The sequence below is a fragment of the Somniosus microcephalus genome, chromosome 19 (assembly GCF_052327205.1).
Source record: "Somniosus microcephalus isolate GS21.2 chromosome 19, FLI_Smic_1.0, whole genome shotgun sequence".
Lineage (NCBI taxonomy): Eukaryota > Metazoa > Chordata > Chondrichthyes > Squaliformes > Somniosidae > Somniosus > Somniosus microcephalus.
Genome location: NC_141005.1, coordinates 77,296,214 through 77,313,686, shown reverse-complemented (window position 1 = coordinate 77,313,686; position 17,473 = coordinate 77,296,214). Strand labels below are relative to the sequence as shown.

At 48.5% G+C, this 17,473-nt stretch overlaps 1 protein-coding gene across 2 annotated transcripts in view; it reads left to right on the top strand.

The window, feature by feature from the left end:
- LOC147104930 (guanine nucleotide exchange factor DBS-like) overlaps nucleotides 1-17,155 on the top strand; it is a 226,255-nt gene extending 209,100 nt beyond the window's left edge. Inside the window, exon 16 of one of the 2 annotated variants that reach the window (XR_015072374.1) lies at nucleotides 16,679-17,155. Coding sequence is in view for 1 of the 2 variants with exons in the window: in XM_085962067.1 (XP_085818193.1) it covers nucleotides 16,679-16,685 (7 nt within the window). In the remaining variant the exon portion in view is untranslated. The remainder of the gene's footprint in view (nucleotides 1-16,678) is intronic. The other variant, XM_085962067.1, reaches the window with a different exon arrangement.
- The last annotated feature ends 318 nt before the right edge of the window (nucleotides 17,156-17,473 follow it).

Here is a 17,473-nt window from a genome sequence, read left to right as displayed (position 1 = left end):
ACACTTGAAGGGGAAATTTTGCAGGGCTCTGAGGAAAGAGCGGGGAGTGGGATTAATTGGAGAGCTCTTTCAACGAGCCAGCACAGGCACGATGGGCCAAATGGCCTCCTTCTGTGTTGTGTGATTCTATCGTTCGATGAGTTGCCCAACCAGCCCCGCCATCCTGAGTGTTTCTACACCCTTACTTCAAGAGCTTCCTGGCCTCCCCACCCGTGTCAGGGCTTCCTGCCCCGTTGCTCACCCATCCCTCGTGCTCGCCACCAGCTTGCCCGCCTGTCTGAGCAGGGTTCCTTTCCGCCCCACCTACTCGCCACCCATTGGCCTGCAGAGATCGATGGTGAGTGGGGAATGAAGTTGCTGGTGAGTGGGGAACGGGTTGTGCTGAGTAGATAAGTGGTTGTGGTTGTGAGTGAGCGGTGAAAACTCGATGAAGGCCAGTGGGATGAGCTTTGAGTAAGGAAGAGAGAGACTGAGAGCAGAGACGCAGAAGAGGCAGGCGAGGAAAAAGGTCGTTTGTCAGGAAATTGAAATCAAACTCATCCCATGCCCAATCCTGTCGGACTGGCCATCTCTCCCGGCTCCGATTTGCCTCGTGCCCTCCATTGCCACTGGCCGTCCAGAACAGAAAATGGACCCTGAGGTTTAGTGCAGGAAATTTAGGCAGCAGCAGCTTTAGGACCATGCAATTGGATGGGGCTCCGAGCCAATCACGGACCCCAAGTGGATCCAGTAATAGGACAGTTAGGAAATGGGAATGGCTGATCCTGATCATTTAGTCAACTATATTTAAATTATGTGAATAAATGAAGGAGCATAGGAACAGGAGTAGGCCCCTTGAGCCTGTTCCACCAATCCCCCACCCCCATAGATGGGCACGGTGGCATAGTGGTTAGCACTGTTGCCTCACAGTGCCAGGGACCCGGGTTCAAATCTGGCCTCGGGCGACTGTCTGTGTGGAGTTTGCACATTCTCCCCGTGTTTGCGTGGGTTTTCTCCAGGTGCTCCGGTTTCCTCCCACAGTCCAAAGATGTGCGGGTTAGGTTGATTTGGCTATGATAAATTGACCCTTAGTGTTAGGGGATTAAATACGTGGGGTTACGGGGATAGGGTGGGATATGTGTCGGTGCAGGCTCGATGGGCCGAAATGGCCTCTATCTGCACTGTGGGGATTCTGTGATTCTGTGACATTGTGTGTGGGTCACGGTTTGTTAACAGGTTTATTGGGTATGAAGTGAATCGTGACACTGTCATGGCTTCCAGATTTCGTCCAGTCCAATGCGGACACTTTCCACACACGCACCGAACTTTCCGAGACATCAACCAGGTCTAGAGGGAGGAGAGGGAGAATGTGGTGCGGGTGTAAAGGGGGTGGGGTTGGGAGAACGTGATCCGTCTTACCATCTGGATCACGTTCTCGCTCTCACTCCCCCACTCCTTTAGACCTGGATTCACGTTCTTCCCCCACCCCCACTGTGCTCGCCAATGCTCTTTACCCCCCGTGTTCCTGACCTCCTCTCCCACCCACCCCCGTGTTCCTGACCTCCTCTCCCACCCACCCCCGAGTTCCTGACCCAATCTTCCTCCATCTCTCCACCTCCAACACCTCTCTCTCCCCTCCCAATCACCCCTCTCTCCCCCTCCAATTACCTCTCCCCTCACCGATCTCCTCCTCCTCTATTCTCGCACCGATCCCCTCTCTCCCCCCCTCCGATTGCCTCTCCCCTCCTCTCTCCCCCTTCTCTCTCCCCTCCTCTCTCCCCTTCCCCCTTCTCTCTCCCTCTCCGATTCTCTCTCCCCCCTCTGATTCCCTCCCTCTCCCCTCCTCTCCTCTCTCCCCCTGATTCCCTCCCTCTCTCCCCTCCTCTCCTCCCCCCTCCGATTCCCTCTCTCCCCTTCTCCTCTCTCCCCCCTTCTCCTCTCTCCCCCTCCCCTCTCTCCCCCCCTCCCCTCTCTCCCCCCTCCGATTCCTCCTCTCCCCCCCCCTCCGATTCCCCCTCTCCCCCCCTCCGATTCCCCTCTCTCCCCCCCCCCTCCGATTCCCTCTCTCCCCCCCTCCGATTCCCTTTCCCCCCCCGATTCCCTTTCCCCCTCTCTCTCTCCCCCCCTCCGATTCCCTCTCCCCTCCTCTCTCTCCCCTCCGATTCCCTCTCCCCCCCCCTCCGATTCCCTCTCTCCCCCCTCCGATTCCCTCTCCCCTCCTCCGATTCCCTCTCCCCTCCTCTCTCCCCTCCGATTCCCTCTCTCCCCCCCTTCCGATTCCCTCTCCCCTCCTCTCTCTCCCCTCCGATTCCCTCTCTCCCCTCCTCTCTCCCCCTCTCTCCCCCCCTCCGATTCCCTCTCCCCTCCTCTCTCTCCCCTCCGATTCCCTCTCTCCCCTCCTCTCTCTCCCCCTCTCTCTCCCCTCCGATTCCCTCTCCCCTCCTCTCTCCCCCCCTCCGATTCCCTCTCCCCTCCTCTCTCTCCCCTCCGATGTAGGGGGCAGCGCGGCGTCTTGGATTTCCTCTGTTTTGGGGGATTTGCGCATGTCTAAAGGCCTCCGGTCTTTACGCTTGTAAAAAGAATACGTAAGTATTTATTTTTACAGGTAAGTGGTGTTTTAGTGCAATTTAGAAATTTTTTTTCCACAGATTTATTATTTTAAAGAATCTACAATAAGGTAAGTTTAGTTTTAGACCCTTTTTATTAAAAAATTATTTTTTTCAAAAAAAAAATTATTGTTTAAATTATTTTTTTAAACTTATTTATACTTAATTTACTGATTGGGATGTTTTTTAAAATTTTATTTAAAGTTTAAGTAGTGTTTTGGGGTGCAGTACTTTTCATGAGTTTGACAGTTCTTACTCTCAAACTTATGAATGAAGTTTCCCCTCCCCTGATTGGCTGAACAGTGCTCACCTGATCCCAGCCGGCACATCGCACTAACTACGCCGCTGGGTCAGGTTAGCACAGCGCGCTGACATCTGAACCGGGCCTGTGACAGGAAATCCACTGCGGGCCAGGTTTCAGATGTCGGCGCGCAGGGTGAGCGCACATCGGGGGCTTGCACGCGCGGCAAGCCCCCGACACCAAGTTCTGGGCCATTAGTGCAGAGAATCACAGCATTGTTTTAATTGCTGTGACTATTCCTGTTCAATCTGAAGGGAAATCTCACTGTTAAGGCATTTCAATTCTTGGGATAATTCTCAACTAAGGATTCCTTCTTTCGTTTACTCACAGTCTGAAGTCACTCTTTGTCTCCTCGATGACCTTTGCCTGATATTCTGAGGAAGAATTATCTCCTCGGTTAGAATGTGATTAATTTAAGAAATGAATTCTGTAAACAAACAAATTTTGATCACAACAGATTCGGATCAATTTACGAACTGAATTCTGGAAACAAATGGTTTTCAGCACCACAGTTCCTGATGAGTTTAAAAACTGAGTTGCGTTAACTAACGATTTAGATTTGCACAGATTCTGAAGACTTTGGTAAGGATTAAACAAACTTGCCCCTTACTTGTCGAGAGCTTTTCAGCATCTGCACTTCAGCTACTGGTGAAACCCACTTCCCTGTGTTGCCATGGTTTTCACTGTGATGTCACGTGACATAACCTCCTCAGTCACAATGTGGAGGGTGATGCAGGCCCGAGGTTGAGAGCCCTCCACTGCCGCTGGCCGTCCAGAACAGAAAATGGACCTTCAGGTTTTGTGCAGGAAATTTAGGCAGCAGTGGCTTTAGGACCATGCAATTGGATGGGGCTCCGAGCCAATCATGGACCCCGAGTGGATCCAGTAACAGGACAGTTACCAAACGGGAATGGCTGATCCTGATCATTTAGTCAACTATTTTTACATTATGTATTAGGAAGGAGCATGGGAACAGGAGTAGACCATTCAGCCCCTTGAGCCTGTTCCACCATTCAATTAGATCAGGGCTGACCTGTTTCTCAACTTGATCAACTCTCTTTGGTTCCCTAAGCCTTACTAACCTTGCCTAACAAAAATCGATCAATCTCAGTTTTGAAATTTTCTATCGACACCCAGCAACAGATTTTGTGCACGAGAGCTCCAGATTTCCACAAAGTGCTTCCTAACCCGTTGCTCACCCATCCCAAGTGCTTGCCAACATGCTCGCCTGCCTGTGCAGAATTGCTTTCTGCCCCACCTATTTGCCCACCCATCGACACACGGAAGCCGTGCACTTACTAACCCCCACTTGTCCCTCCACCCACGCTGCCTCCCAACCTCCCTGCATGCCCGACCCCAGAGCTTTGTCACACTGGTATGTGTGAGGCCTCACCAGGGCCTGGTGTCTCCCAAAATCCATCCGCCACACCTCTCATAAATGCTCTTTGGTTCCGAGTTTTTAATCCAATTCCTTCCCTCGTTCCCCCTTCTAGCCTGAATTCCAATGGATATTCCGTTAATTAGGGCTCATTTTCTAGGAACCTTCCATTACTGTCCCCGCCGCCCTGTACACCTCCTCTCTGGTTTCTTTCAACAATGTCTTATAGATGCCTTCTGGGACATGGAGATTAAGGGGCCGATTCTCCCCGGCTGCTAATGATAGGCAGTAAGAGGGGAGGCGATGAACACTGGGCCAATGACCCATTTACATCACTCCAGGATTATCTGGGCCTTCCCCAAAGGGCCGGACCTGGGCCTGCTTGTGTTCCCATGGAAACGAGGCAGTAGGGAGGCATTCCTGGCTCTTCAGGCCCATCTCCCTGTCCTTGTTTTAATTGCTGTGACTATTCCTGTTCAATCTGAAGGGAAATCTCACTGTTAAACTATTTTAATTCTTGGAGTAATTTTCAACTAAGAATTCCTTCTTTCGTTTACTCACAGTCTGAAGTCACTCTTTGTCTCCTCGATGACTTTTTCCTGATGTTGTGAGGAAGAATGATCTCTTCGGTTAAAATTTGATTAATTTAAGAAAATAAATCAGTAAACAAACAATTATTGATCACAACAGATTCAGATCAATTTATGAACTATATTCTGGAAACAAATGATTTTAAGCACCACAGTTCCTGATGAGTTTAAAACTGAGTTATGTTAACAAACGATTTTGATGTGCACAGATTCTGAAGACTTTGGTAAGGATTAAACAAACGTGCCCCTTATTTGTCGAGAGCTTTTCAGCATCTGCACTTCAGCTACTGGTGGAACCCACTTCCCTCTGTGTTGCCATGGTGTTCACTGTGATGTCACGTGACATAACCTCCTCAGTCACAATGTGGAGGGTGATGCAGGCCCGAGGTTGAGTGTCCATACAAGGACTGCAAGCTGTTTGAGGCTGGCTGGGGTTCAGCACAAACCTAAGATACACTTGGGGCAATTTTAATCTAAGCCGCCCTTTGGGAAACTGACGGGATTTGGTGCAATGTTGGTTTCACACCCGCCCGATCTCACTCTCCATTAACGTCATCATGTGGGGCATAAACACCAGCACAGAACTGATGGGCTGAATGGCCTGATTCTATGCTGTAAATTCTATGTAAATGTTGATTCATTTCCCCATATCCTGGACTCTGGAATGGCCCATTTAGTGAAACTGATGAAGTGGAGGAGGGAATGGTGAGCTGTTAGTGTAAAGCTGGCTAAAGGGGACATGAAGCTGATTGGCCACAGTCAGCATGTCAGCTCATTTCAATAATTACCATAAAATCCGGACATTGTTTGGGGTTTGTGACAGTAGCTGGTGAACTGTGGAATGCAGGAAGTTGGCTGCAGCCCAAATTTAAAGGGATGCACCTCCTTACTGGCAGGTTATCTCATACGGGAAAAGAGGGTCATTTTAACCTCACTCTCCCAGCAGGAAACTGATGTGATCGGATTGGCCGCCAGAGGTTGTGGTGGTGAGTGGGTTAATGAGCTTGGTGATGAGTGGGGAAGGGGATGTGCGGAGTGGGGGAGGGGATGTGGGGAGTGGGGGAGGGGTTGTGATGTGGGGGAGGGGATGTGGGGAGTGGGGGAGGGGATGTGGGGAGTGGGGGAGGGGATGTGGGGAGTGGGGGAGGGGGTGCGGAGAGTGGGGGAGGGGATGCGGAGAGTGGGGGAGGGGTTGCGGAGAGTGGGGGAGGGGATGTGGAGAGTGGGGGAGGGGGTGTGGAGAGTGGGGGAGGGGATGTGGGGAGTGGATGTGGGGGAGGGGGTGCGGAGAGTGGGGGAGGGGATGCGGAGAGTGGGGGAGGGGTTGTGGAGAGTGGGGGAGGGGTTGTGGAGAGTGGGGGAGGGGATGCGGAGAGTGGGGGAGGGGGTGTGGAGAGTGGGGGAGGGGATGTGGAGAGTGGGGGAGGGGATGTGGAGAGTGGGGGTGTGGGGGAGGGGGTGAGTGGGGGAGGGGTTGTGGAGAGTGGGGGAGGGGATGTGGAGAGTGGGGGAGGGGGTGTGGAGAGTGGGGGAGGGGATGTGGAGAGTGGGGGAGGGGATGTGGAGAGTGGGGGAGGGGATGTGGAGAGTGGGGGAGGGGATGTGGAGAGTGGGGGAGGGGATGTGGAGAGTGGGGGAGGGGATGTGGAGAGTGGGGGAGGGGATGTGGAGAGTGGGGGAGGGGATGTGGAGAGTGGGGGAGGGGATGTGGAGAGTGGGGGAGGGGATGTGGAGAGTGGGGGAGGGGATGTGGAGAGTGGGGGAGGGGATGTGGAGAGTGGGGGAGGGGATGTGGAGAGTGGGGGAGGGGGTGCGGAGAGTGGGGGAGGGGGTGCGGAGAGTGGGGGAGGGGGTGCGGAGAGTGGGGGAAGGGGTGCGGAGAGTGGGGGAGGGGATGCGGAGAGTGGGGGAGGGGATGCGGAGAGTGGGGGAGGGGATGCGGAGAGTGGGGGAAGGGGTGCGGAGAGTGGGGGAGGGGTTGCGGAGAGTGGGGGAGGGGGTGCGGAGAGTGGGGGAGGGGATGCGGAGAGTGGGGGAGGGGTGTGGAGAGTGGGGGAGGGGGTGTGGAGAGTGGGGGAGGGGGTGAGTGGGGTCTTCAGAACTTGGTGAGGGGGGAGCACGGACAAGGCCAGTGGGATGAGCTTTGAGTGAGGAAGAGAGAGACTTAGAGTAGATATGAAGAAGAGACAGGCGAGGGAAAAGGTAGTGTGTCAGGAAATTGAAATGAAACTCATCGCATGCCAGATCCTGCCAGGCTGGCCATCTCACGGTCCCAGTTTGTTTCGTGCCCTCCACTGCCACTGGCCGTCCAGAACGGAAAATGCACCCTCAGGGTTCAGTGCAGGAAGGTTAGCAGCAGCGGCTTTAGGACCATGCAACTGCATGGGCTCCGAGCCAATCACGGACCCCGAGTGAGTCCAGTAATAGGACAGGGATGGGAATAGGGCCATTAAGGGATAGACAGGATAATACCACAGGTAACAACAGAGAGATGGCAGAAATAGGAAATAATTATTTTGCTTCAGTATTTATCAGAGAGAGATAGAACAGGTAGACATGACATTGGATGATGACATTGGATTCTATAGACTCGGGCAGTTCCCATGGATTGGAGCGTAGCTAATGTAACCCCACTATTTTAAAAAGGTGGTAGAAAGAAAATGGGGAATTATAGACCGGTAAGCCTGACATCGGTAGTGGGGAAAATTCTAGAGTCCATTATAAAAGATGTAATAGCAGAGCACTTGGAAAACAGTGACAGGATCGGACAAAGTCAATATGGATTTACAAAAGGTAAATCATGCTTGAATAATGTACTGGAATTTTTTGAGGATGTAACTGCTAGAATAGATGAGGGAGAACCAGTGGATGTGGTGTATTTGGACTTTCAGAAGGTTTTCGATAAGGTCCCGCATAAGAGATTAGCGTGTAAAGTTAAAGCACAAGGGATTGGGGGCAAGGTACTGACTTGGATAAAGAACTGTTTGGCAGACAGGAAGCAAAGAGTTGGAATAAACGGCTTTTTTTCCAAGTGGCAGGCAGTGACCAGTGGGGTACCGCAGGGATCGGTGCTAGGACCCCAGCTATTCACAATATATATTAATGATCTAGACGACGGAACTAGATGTAATATCTCCAAGTTTGCAAAGCTGGGTGCGCGTGCGTGCTGTGAGGAGGATGCAGAGAAACTCCAGTATGATTTGGACAGGTTAGGTGATTGGGCAGATGCAGTATAATGTGGATAAATGCGAGGTTATCCACTTTGGTGGCAAAAACAGGAAGGCAGATTACTATCTGAACAGCAATAGATTGGGAAAAGAGGAAGTGCAACGAGACCTGGGTGTCCTTGTGCACCAGTTGCTGAAGGTAAGCATGCAGGTGCAGCAGGCGGTTAAGAAGGCAAATGGTATGTTGGCCTTCATAGCGAGAGGATTCGAGTACAGGAACAAGTATGTCTTGCTGCAGTTGTACAGGGCCTTGGTGAGACCACACCTTGAGTATTGTGTGCAGTTTTGGTCGCCTTATCTGAGGAAGGATGTTCTTGCCATGGAGGGAGTGCAGCGAAGATTCACCAGACTGATACCCGGGACGGCAGGAATGACATATGAAGAGAGATTGGGTCGATTAGGCTTATATTCGCTAGAGTTTAGAAGAATGAGAGGGGATCTCATTGAAACTTATAAAAAATTCTAACAGGACTAGACAGACTAGATGCAGGAAGGATGTTCCCGATGGCGGGGAGTCCAGAACCAGGGGTCACAGTCTAAGGATAAGGGGTAAGCCATTTAGGACTGAGATGAGGAGGAATTTCTTCACCCAGAGAGTGGTGAACCTGTGGAATTCTCTACCACAGAAGGCAGTTGAGGCCAATTCATTAAATATATTCAAGAAGGAGTTAGATATATTTCTTATGGCTAAAGGGATCAAGGGATATGGGGAGAAGGCGGGGACAGGGTACTGAGTTTGGATGATCAGCCATGATCTCATTAAATGGCGGAGCAGGCTCGAGGGGCCGAATGGCCTACTCCTGCTCCTATCTTCTATGTTTCAATCAACTGAACCAATTGCTAATGTGCGAGACCCTTCTCACTCTGTCACTTGTTTCCCAGTGGCACAGACCAATGCTTTGCTTCTACCAAGCTGTGCGCCATCCCAACACTCCGGGAACAATGGCACCGGCACGTTCCAGGCAAACACTGCCCCTTTAACTCCTGTCTTCAGTTTACCCAACACCCCAGGCACAGGCGCTACTTTGAAATGTAGACACCCAATTACAATACATGGACGATTCACGTCATCCTCAACTCCCCTTCAGTGGCCAAATACATAGCACACTCTTCCTCTAAGCTGGAAAATTCTATGTTCAAATACTACCTGCCCTACTAAATGACACACTCAGCAGGCACATGGGCAGTGTGCTGGGGTACTGAGCTGCACAGACTAGGAAGTTGCGAGGCTCAATATTTGCTGTGTGCTGAGGTTAGCTCATCTCATCCAGGGTAGGTAGTGGACAGATACAGTACGTAGACTAACAATAATCAAGCTTCATTCACATAGACTTCTCGATACCCATCTTGTGCACTGCGGCATCGAATGCTTTTACCTTCATGATGTGAAAGTCACATAACGCTGTTTTTGATGATGACTGGCATCAATATCTTGTGTTTTTCATTTCCCGCATTCCGACTCTAATGTAATGGCGGCTATCCTCACCCTCCCAAACTCTAATGTAATGTCGGCTATCCTTACCCTCCCAAACTCTAATGTGATCTTCTAATTTCCTCTGGATTGCCGCAGTGTCAGAAGCACCTCTCACCAACCCCACTCTAATTTTTCAAGTCCCACGGTGTCCATTCCCTTCTTCCCCATTTTAATGTGAAGGCCCTTAATGCCAGCTTCTTTCCTGGATATCCACAGTGTCGGCCCTTCTCCCCTCTCCCCCCCCAACTGTAATGTGATGGCGCAATCCCGTAGTATCAGACGGGAATTGACAGGGTAGATAGATAAATGTGAGGTATTACATTTTGGTAAGAAAAATAAGGAGGTCACATATTACTTGGGAAATAAGAATCTAAATGGGGTGGAAGAGCAAAGGGATCTCGGAGTACAAATACACAAATCACTAAAAGTAGCGATGCTGGTTAAGGCCATACAACAAGCAAACCAAGGACTAGGGTTTATTTCTAGAGGGATAGAATTGAAAAGTAGGGAAGTTATGCAAAACTTGTATCCAACCACACTTGGAGTACTGCGTACAATTGTGGTCACCATATTATAAAATGGATATAGAGACACTGGAGAGAGTGCGAAAAAGATTTATAAGGATGATACCTGAAATGCGAGGATATACCTATCAGGAAAGGGTGAACAGGCTGGGTCTCTTTTCTTCTGAAAAGAGAAGGCTGAGGGATGACCTAATAGAGGTCTCTAAAATTATGAAAGGTTTTGATAGAGTAGACACAAGAGAGAGTGTTTCCACTTGTGGGGAAGAGCAAAATTAGAGGCCATCAATATAAGATAGTCACCAAGAAATCACACAGGGAATTGAGAAAAAACTTCTTTACCCAGAGAGTGGTGAGAATGTGGAACTCGCTACCACAGGGAGTGGTCAATGCGAATAGTATAGATGTATTTAAAGGGAGGCTCAATAAGCATATGAGGGAGAAGGGAATAGAGGGTTATGTTGATAGTGTTAGATGAGGAAAGGAGGATTGAGAGGAGCATAAACACCAGCGTGGACAGGATGGGCCAAATGGCCGTTTCTGTGCTGTATATCCGATGTAATCCTATGTAATCGTTAATCACCGTTCCCTGTGTAAGTGGATTCCAGAACACACAGGACAGGGCTTTAGCCTTTGAGCTAAGCTGTTTTAAAGTGAATTCAGGAAAATGTCTTCAATGGGTTGGGAGAGTTTGGAATAAACACTGCTTAAGGCAGCCATAGAGGCACTCGCAACAATTTAAAAGGGAGAGAAGACACTTCTTTGGCAAATAAAGGCAGAAATGGGAGAGGGATAAACCTGGCAACGACAGGCCCGTCAGCTTAGCATCGGTGGAGCGAATGCTTTCAGAGATAATAATCCGGGACAAAATTAATTGACATTTGAAAAGTCCGGGCTAATAAATGAAAGTCAGCAAATCATGTTTGACTAACTTGATTGAGTTCTTTGATGAAGTAATGGAGAGGGTTGATGAGGGCAATGCGGTTGATGTTGTGTATATGGACTTTCAAAAGGCATATGGCAAAGTACCACATAATAGACTCGTTAGCAACATTAAAGATTAAAGGATTAAATGAAGTGACAGTGTGGATATAAAATTGGCTGAGGGGCAGGAAACAGAGAGTAGTGGTGAACGGTTGTTTTTCAGACTGGAGGGAAGTGTACAGTGGTGTTTCCCCAGGGGTCGGTATTGGGACCATTGCTCTTTTTGATCAGTGGTAGGAAGAATGAGAACAGACAATATAAACTAAATGGTACAATTTGAAAGGGGGTGCAGGAAGAGAGAGACCTGGGGGTGTACATACACAAAACATTGAAGGTGGCCGGACAAGTTGAGAAAAATGCATTTGGGATCCTTGGCTTTATTAATAGAGGAATTGAGTATAAAAGCAAGGAAGTTATACTGAACATTTATAAAACACAGGTTAGGCCTCAGCTGGAGTATTGTGTTCAATTCTGGGCACCACACTTTAGGAAGGATGTCAAAACCTTGGAGAGGGAGCAGAGATTTACTAGAATGATACCAGGGATGAGGGACTTCAGTTATGTAGAGGGACTGGAGAAGCTGGGGTTGTTCTCTTAGAGCAGAGAAGGTTAAGAGGAGATTTGATAGAGGTGTTCAGAATAATTTTGAGTGTAAATAAGGAACCTGCCTGTTTCCAGTGGCAGAGCGATCGGTAACCAGAGGACACAGATTTAAGGCGATTGGCAAAAGAACCAGACGCGACCTGGGGAAACACTTCTTTATATACACAGCGAGCTGTTGTGATCTGGAACGCGCTGCCTGAAAGGGTGGTGGAAGCAGATTCAATAGTAACTTTAAAAAGGGAATTGGATAAATACTTGAAGGGAAAATATTTGCGGGGCTGTGGGGGCAGAGTGGGGGAGTGAGACTAGTTGGAAAATTCTACCAAAGAGCTGGCACATGCACGATGGGCCGAATGGCCTCCTTCTGTGCTGTATCATTCGATGAAAGAATTTGCATTTACAAAGCGCCTTTCAGAATCTCAGGATATGCCTAAGCACTTCACAGCCAACTAATTATTTTTGAAATACACTGACTGTTGTTGGAAACACAGCAGTAAAATACAGCAAGGTCCCCTTTATAAATTTATTCTTGGGATGTGGGCATCGCTGACAAGGCCAGCATGGATTGCGCATCCCCTACTTGTCCTTGAGAAGCTGGAGGTAGGCCTTTGCACAAGGAGGAATGAATGGTTGTTCATGGTACATAGCAAAATTATAAAATAATTCTGAAAGATTTCACTAAAGATACTGACCAGAGGAAATTTCCTGCTGTGTTTGAAATGTCCTAAGAGGACAGCAGGGGAAACCACCTCCATATTATACAACAGCTGGAGTCTGAAATGATGGTAATGAGGGGCCATGTTAGGAGGGAGCCACGAATGCCAGCGTCCCCAGGTTTGAATCCTGCCAACTATGACGGTCCATGGGGTTTCATTGACCTGCAGCCTGGAAAACCAGCCAAGGCTCCTACTGCTGACTGACCAGTGCACTGTCTGGGTGTTGGTTTCAGCTCAGCACTGATGCATCGCACTATCACAGTTGCTAGCTGTCCAGCCTCACTGATGAAGAATGATATCGTAGTGCTGCGGGCTTCCCCATCCCGGGAGTGCAGTGGACATTTCCTCCTTCCCAAGAATGCAGTGGATTCCCCACCCAGGACTGCAGGAGACATCGTGCTCCCCAGAGTGCAGCCAGCTTCCCTGGGATCCAGGACTCAGCAACTTAAGCAGAGGGGAGGAAAGATAAAAGAAAAAGTCCACTCTGTTCTGGATTCTCCTACAGAGGAAATTGTTTCTCTGTATCTACCCTATCGAATCCTTTTAAACATCTTGATTAGCTCACCCCTCAACCTTCTATACTCAAGGAAATACAAATCAAGTTTATGCAACCTGCCCTCATAATTTAATCCTGTAAACCCGGCTATTATTCTGGTGATGCTGCGCCGAATTTTTTGAGGGAGTAACTGGTAGAATAGATGGGGGAGAGCCAGTAGATGTGGTGTACCTGGACTTCCAAAAGGCCTTCGATAAGGTCCCACATAAAAGATTAGCATGGAAAATTGAGGCTCATGGGATAAAGGGGAAAGTGTTGGCGTGGATAGGGAACTGGCTGTCAGATAGAAAACAGAGAGTTGGAATAAACGGCTCATTTTCTGAATGGCAGGCAGTAACAAGTGGGGTACCACAGGGATCTGTCCTGGGCCCCCAGCTGTTCACAATTTACATTAATGACCTGGATCAGGGAGTCGGATGCAGCATTTCCAAATTTGCAGACGACACTAAACTAGGAGGTGGGGTGGGCTCAGAGGAAGAGACCAGGAAGCTCCAGAGCGATTTGGACAGACTGGGCGATTGGGCGGATAAATGGCAGATGCACTATAATGTGGACAAGTGCGAAGTTATCCACCTTGGGTGCAGGAACGGGAGGGCAAATTATTATTTAAATGGCAATAGATTGGGAGAGGGGGAAGTACAGAGAGACCTGGGTGTTCTTGTACACCAGTCACTGAAGGCGAGCATGCAGGTGCAACAGGCGGTCAAGAAGGCAAACGGTATGCTGGCCTTCATAGCAAAAGGGTTAGAATACAGGAACAGGGATACCTTGCTGCAGCTATACAGGGCACTGGTGAGACCACACCTCGAGTACTGTGTACAGTTTTGGTCGCCTCATCTGAGGAAGGATGTTCTTGCCATGGAGGGGGTGCAGCGGCGATTCACCAGGCTGATACCAGGAATGGCGGGAATGACCTATGAGGAGAGACTATGTAGTTTAGGGATGTACACACTGGAGTTTAGAAGATTGAGAGGGGACCTCATAGAAGTGTATAAAATTCTGACAGGTCTAGACAGACTGGATGCAGAAGGAATGTTTCCCTTGGCGGGTGAGAACAGAACTAGAGGACATAATTTAAGGATAAGGGCTAAACCATTTAGGACAGAGATGAGGGGGAATTTCTTCACTCAGAGAGTGGTGAACCTGTGGAACTCATTGCCACAGAGGGCAGTGTACGCCAGCTCATTAAATATATTTAAGAGGGAATTAGATATATTTCTACGGGCAAAAGGGGTTAAGGGTTACGGAGAGAAGGCGGGGACGGGATACTGAATTAAAGGATCAGCCATGATCTCATTAAATGGCGGAGCAGGCACGAAGGGCCGAATGGCCTACTCCTGCTCCTATCTTCTATGTATCTATGTATCTATGAACCCCCTCCAAGGCCAAAATATTTTTCCTGCGGTTTGGTGCCCAAAACGGAACGCAGTTCTCCAGATGGGGTCTGACCAAAGGTACAACTGAAGCATCACTGTCACTTTAGAATTCTAACCCCCTCAAGATAGAGGTCAACATTCTAGAAGCCTTTTTGATTACATTTTGTACCTGTGTACTAGCTTTTAGTGATGTGTACCTGGACACCCAAATCCCTCTGCTCTTCCAGTTCCTAGTCCCTCACTATGAAGAAAACATTCCGATTTGCTTTTCCTGTATCGATAGTTGAGCGTGGTCTAAATCCCTTGATTGTTCGCACCAGTGCAAAGCAAATGTAGGCATCAAAGTGGCATCTGTATTAGAAAGGTTGCAGCAACGGCACAGGCAGTCTCTCGGGTGGCTGTGACCTACAGACAGACAGACGATTTACTAACACAATGACATGGCGAGATAGTTTTAATTTCAGTAATACAGTAATATTTTGGGCAGGATGCGATCACTGGTCCATCCAGGTTACTCTTCCAAACTCCCACCAGTTTCCTTACTGTGATCTTGGAACTTCCCTAAAAGGAATTTATCCAGTATTTTTGAAGAAAAGCCAACCCTGGTTTTCTGTTCTGCTACTCCTGCTGGCAATCTGCTCTCCAATTCTATCACCCTGTTACAAAAGAAGTGACCTAATTTTCCTGTATTTGACAGCTTTGAACCTTCTCTGCTCACTCGTTGCTAAGAGATGGCGGCCACTCCCATTTAAAAAAAATGTTGAATTCTCACAAACTCTCAAAGGGATGCACTCTTAAGAGAGATGAAATGTGAATTAAAAGTGATACAGCCAAAGGAAAAGGGGATGAAATCTCAATGACAAGTATTGCACTCCGAGTAAAAAGTGATGAACTCAATAAACAAAGGTGCACTCCAAGCAAAAAATGTTGATCTCTAATAAAAAAAAAGATTGTGACTGATCTGTACCTCAAATCCATTTACCTTTGTTGCTCCATATCCCTTGATACCCCTTTTCCTTTGTCACTTTTAATTGATTTCACTCCTAAATGGCCAAGCGATAATTTTATTTAGTGATTATTTGCACAGCATTTTTTTGACTCTTTGCACCGGTGCACTCGATCCGGTCGCCCGTGTACAGTACGATATACGAAGAAGCCGGAAGTGGGGCCGAACCACGTTGCCGAGCCTGGAGCTGCTGCCATTGCTGCTCGAGCCCGAGTCTGCTACTAGGGCATTTGGGTTATCTTTTGAAAATCAATGACTATAGTAAAGGAGCCTCCAGGGCTGTTGCCTAGGATATTGCTGCGATTATCCACACGAACATTTTCGCAGCCTTCTGAGAGTGAAGGAATCGGAGGGGGGAGGGAAAGGGGAAGAGGGAGAGGGTCAGAGAGACTGGGAGGAGGCAGAGATATAGGGGACAGGGGAGAGAGAGGAGGGAGTGGGACAGGAACTTGTTGGGGGGAGGTCATGAACCCAGGCAGGGGGAGGACGAGGTCAGGATGTAAATGGTTGACTTAAATCTGAATGGTAATTTCTTGCCTTCAGTTTAATTCATGAACTCTTAAAGGAACTTAGTACAAATCACACTGATAGCCAACGTTTGAAAAATATTACTGTGATGCAGAAGTGTCTCAAGTGGAGGATGAAACTGATGTTGCAGACTGCATCTCATTTCCATATTCACAAAAGTTCCACAATGCTCTAAATTGATAGTCAGCAGGTTATGTCATAATGAAAATACACACCATCATTGCTGGGAATTTCCTCAGGGTTCTCCCAATCGGCCACTGTAGCTTCAACGGATACCCCATTTACGCAGCGCATCAAGGATTTCCGCCAAAGTTTCAGCAACCAATCAGCAGAACCGAGGAAATTCCTGGCAAATAACTTCAAATTCAGTGCAGTATTAAGAACTGGTGGTTATAATTGAGAAATGGCATGGCTCAGCTCTTAATAGTTCTGAACTGAAACTTTAAAAAAATGTATCTAAAGGATATCAATTTGCAGAAATGGCTGTTGCCATTTTAGGATTGATTTTCTGGGTGCTTTAATGGAGGAAGTGTTTCAGCATTTATCAAGAAATGGGAATGCTGCAGTTTGGTCCGAGCAGCGCTGTGATGCTGCTCCTGTGTGGTTTATGAACCAAATAATGGAGCTTCAGCAGAAAATTAGTGCCTTGGCACTACTAGAAATGAGCTGGTCAGCAAGCACAACCCAGAGGTGCTGATTGAGTGAGCCATAGCCCTGAACCAAATACCAGGAAAAAGCCTAATTCAAAGATGCTAAAGTGCAATTGGCTCTGGCCCCTTCCCTCCCCATGCCCAAAACTAAGTGTAGGACACTGATGCTGTGTTAATTTGTAGGAGGTGAGGAGATGTTTCCATGACATGAGAAAGAACAAAGCATGAAAGAACAGTGGCTTTCAACCACAAGGTCTCAGCGTCCTGACAACAGAAGGCGGCACTGAAATAATTTAACCTGAATGGAGTGACTGAAGCAGATGTGAAATCAAGTAAGTGTTCTCCTTTCAATGTTATGTTGTGTGCTGCATTTTAAATGGTAGCAAGTGTGGCCTTCAGAGTCAGAAAGAATGTTAAAATGCTATTACAATACTGTCTTTTAGTAGTTACAAATGACTGTGATGCGGTGCCCCATTGAACTATTCTACTACCCTTTATCTTGTCTACAAAAGGCCCGAGGGCATGTAACCTGCCTCACCGTCTAAAACACCACTTGAACATGCAATACATCTACCAAGCACCAGCACTGAGAATCTTTGCAGTGGGCGAGAGGTTTCCTGCAGGGTGCAGTCCATCTACATTTAAGGAATCATTAAGTGGTGCTGCTGCCCAAATTTGGATTGGGGGGGGGGGGTGCGGCGCTGTTTGGAACAGGAAGGAGAAACTAGTCGAAGGTAGGTGCCCAGGTGTGATGGATGGGGATGACCAGATCGGAAGTTACACCTCCACAACGGTCAACCGCCACCACCCAGCCCCCCTCCAAAACCCCACCCCTCACACGACAATTGTGCCACAAGAAATTTAAAAGATTTAAAAGGCGTACCAGGACAGCCAAGATAACAGTCAGCCACACTTTCCAAGAAGGGCTCCTTCATGCACAGCCTTTCACACATGGGACCCACAAAAAGCCTCCCACGG